Source organism: Charadrius vociferus, unplaced genomic scaffold (genome assembly GCF_000708025.1).
Source record: "Charadrius vociferus isolate BGI_N301 unplaced genomic scaffold, ASM70802v2 scaffold489, whole genome shotgun sequence".
NCBI classification, from domain to species: domain Eukaryota; kingdom Metazoa; phylum Chordata; class Aves; order Charadriiformes; family Charadriidae; genus Charadrius; species Charadrius vociferus.
In genome coordinates this window covers 122,899-125,935 of record NW_009650077.1, presented here as the reverse complement: position 1 = coordinate 125,935, position 3,037 = coordinate 122,899, and the positions used below count along the sequence as shown (strand labels likewise).

The window sequence follows — 3,037 nt, the reverse complement described above, 5'->3', positions numbered from 1 at the left end:
GTGGCTGTTGCCTTCGTAGGAGCTGGTGTTGCTGCTGAGGCTGTCGACGGGCGAGCGGCCGGTGGGCTCGTGCCGGGGCTGGTGGGGGAAGGTGCTGAGCGGGGTGGCAGTGTTTCTTTCCCGGTTGGGCGAGACGGGCTCCGACTTGATGCTGATGTTGGGGTTGGTGTTGACAGTCAAAGTGGTGGTGTGGGACAAGTGACTCCCTTGTCTGCGCAGCCGGAAGGGACGAGGTTGGGAGAGGAGGAGGAGGAGGAGAAGAGGAGGGGGAGGAAGGGGGAGAAACAGATGGAGGGGGAGATAACGGGAAGTTTCTCATTATTCATCTTTCCGGTGGTGTGGACCTTCTGCTCCACAGAATTCCTAACCCACACACCCCGCGGCTGAACGGATCCAGAGTTATGAATCTGGATCAGATTATGAATCCGGATCAGATTATTAATCTGGATCAGACTATGAATCCGGATCAGATTATTAATCTGGATCATCTTATGAATCTGGATCAGATTATGAATCCGGATCAGACTCTGAATCTGGATCAGATTACTAATCTGGATCAGATTATTAATCCGCATCAGACTATGAACCTGGATTCCCAATTAGAATTACAAATTATTACAACTCCAGAATTCATAATCCGCACACTCACCACAATGCATCACCGCTGCGCTGGGATTAGACCCCGTGCAACCCTGCGGACACCCCCGGCACCCCGATCCCACCCCGATCCCACCCCCCGTCCCCGCAGCAGTGATCCAAACACTCGGAGGAGAGGGACAGGCTGCAACACCCCAGTCCCCTCCCCACCCCGTGGGCACCCCTACGGCTCTGCCCCGGCATCTTCCATGGGCTGAGCAAACCCGGTGGGGTACTGGGATGGGCGGCTTTGCTCCAAACAGGGAAAATCTTCAGCCCCTTTATTACAACCCAAAATTCATAGAATCATAGAATGGTTTAGGTTGGAAGGAACTTTGAAAATCATCCAGGGCCACCCCCTGCCCTGGGCAGGGCCACCTCCCCCCAGCCCAGGTTGCCCCAAGCCCCGTCCAACCTGGCCTTGACCACCTCCAGGGATGGGGCAGCCACAGCTTCTCGGGGCAACCTGCCCCAGGGGCTCACCACCCGCACAGCCAACAATTTCTTCCCCAGATCTCACCTCAATCTCCCCTCTGTCAGTGTCAAAGCGTGCCCCCTCGTCCCACGGCTCCCCTCCCCGATCCAGAGTACCCTCCCAGCTCTCCCGGAGCCCCTTTAGGTCCAGCTGCTGGGGAAGCTGCTGCCCGCCCTGCCTGGAAAACGGGCTCCGAGCAGCGGAGAAATGCACCGACCTCACCACGCCAACACCCGGTGCATCCATACATCCACCCGGGGATGTGAGTTTTACTCCTAAACTGGCGCTGGGGCAAAGTCACTGAATCCCCCTCTTCAATTCCTGCCTTTGTTTTTTTTTGTCCCACGGTCTTCGTGTGACTGGGGGCAAGCTGCTGAAATCTTTATTTTGACTACGATGGGCTGCAAAAGCTCTGCGTGTGGATGCTTTATTCCAGACTAAAAGCAGATCCGCTTCAGAAAACCTGCTCCAGTGTGCGAGTGGATGTATTGTTGTTTTTTTCCCCAGAGTCAAACAATTCATTTTCAATTTTAAAAGCCACCTTCTTTCTACACTAGCGGGACCACTTAAGACACCTTCTTCTGCAATGACCATCCCATGTAACTCGGATTCCTGCGGGATCTCAGCTCCCCCCACGTGAAGCGAAGACCTCAATCCTCCTGCTGCGGACAGAAGCAGCTCTGGGAGAGCATCACCTAACACACCGTCACCCTGATCTCATCCGGGGACTCCAGGGTCACTCCTGCCACGGTGGCAGGGACAGGATTCCCCAAACATCACCAGCTCACTGCTCTGGCTCCTCCTGCAGCCGTGGGCACGGCTGCTCCTGCCTCTTAGGAGCACAACGCAACCCCACTGTGGCTGCCCGCAGCGGGAGGCGCTGGATGCGCCCGCGGAGGAGTCGCAGGTTCTGCAGGTTTGGCACCTCGGGGGAGTTCCCCGCTCCCTTCTTGCCTTTCATGACACCACGTGAGTGGCCCGTGACACCGTACCCCTCTCACTTACATTAAATTTCCTAGTGATACAGGAACCAGGTGCTGCTGCTGCTGCTGCTGCTGCTGCTGTTGCTGCTGCTGCTGCTGTTGCAGTAGAAGCTGCCGTGCCACCTGGAGAGCCTGCGAGGAAAGAGGTTTGAAAATTGAGTTGCCAGCAGACAAGGAGTTTTTTTAAGGGACAGCCCACCAGGTGAGCTGAACGCCGGCAGCGAAGACAACTCAGCGCTCGTCAGCTGATAATCTGGAAAGGAAAGGAAAGGAGCGGAGCCCTTCAGTCATTTCAATGTCAAACCTCCTCCGGCGGAGCCCTGGGCACTGCAAGAAGATGGAGACCCGCTCAAGAGAGGCAAAACAGCCACCACTTGTAGAATTTGTCGAATCTCTGAATTTCAGCCATCACTGTGAGTTGCAGAGAGAGCATCTGGGGATCGCGCAGTGGCCGGTCCAGCCCAAGCCACAACAGACGGCCACAGAATCATAGAATGGTTTAGGTTGGAAGGGACCTCGAAGATCATCTTGTTCCAAACCCCCTGCCCTGGGGGGGCACCTCCCACCAGCCCAGGTTGCCCAAGGCCACCTCCAGCCTGGCCTTAATATCCCAATGGGTAATGGGTATAATGGGCCTTAATATCCCGTGGGACACACGGAGTCACAGAACGGTTTGGAGTGGAAGGGATCTTTAAAGGTCATCTAGTTCAACCCCCTGCCATGAGCTGGGACACCTTCATGGAGATCAGGTTGCTCCAAGCCCCGTCCAACCTGAGCCGGGATGTTCCCAGTCCGACCCGGCCTGGGATGTTCCCAGGAATGGGGCATCCCCCACCTCTCCGGGCAACCTGGGCCAGCGTCTCACCGCCCTCAGCGGAACACATTTCTTCTTTAGATCGGGTCTTCTTCTCCCTCCAAGGCAGGAGCCGCTAACGAGACCCCC

General features: G+C 56.3%; 1 protein-coding gene across 1 annotated transcript in view; it reads right to left on the bottom strand.

Annotated features, from left to right (window-relative positions):
- The window catches only part of MEF2D (myocyte enhancer factor 2D), a 39,467-nt gene that overhangs the window by 974 nt on the left and 35,456 nt on the right, over window positions 1-3,037 (bottom strand). Inside the window, 3 exon segments of the mRNA XM_009892069.1 lie at window positions 12-211; window positions 2,117-2,249; window positions 2,252-2,347. Of these exon segments, the coding sequence (XP_009890371.1) occupies window positions 12-211; window positions 2,117-2,249; window positions 2,252-2,347 (429 nt within the window).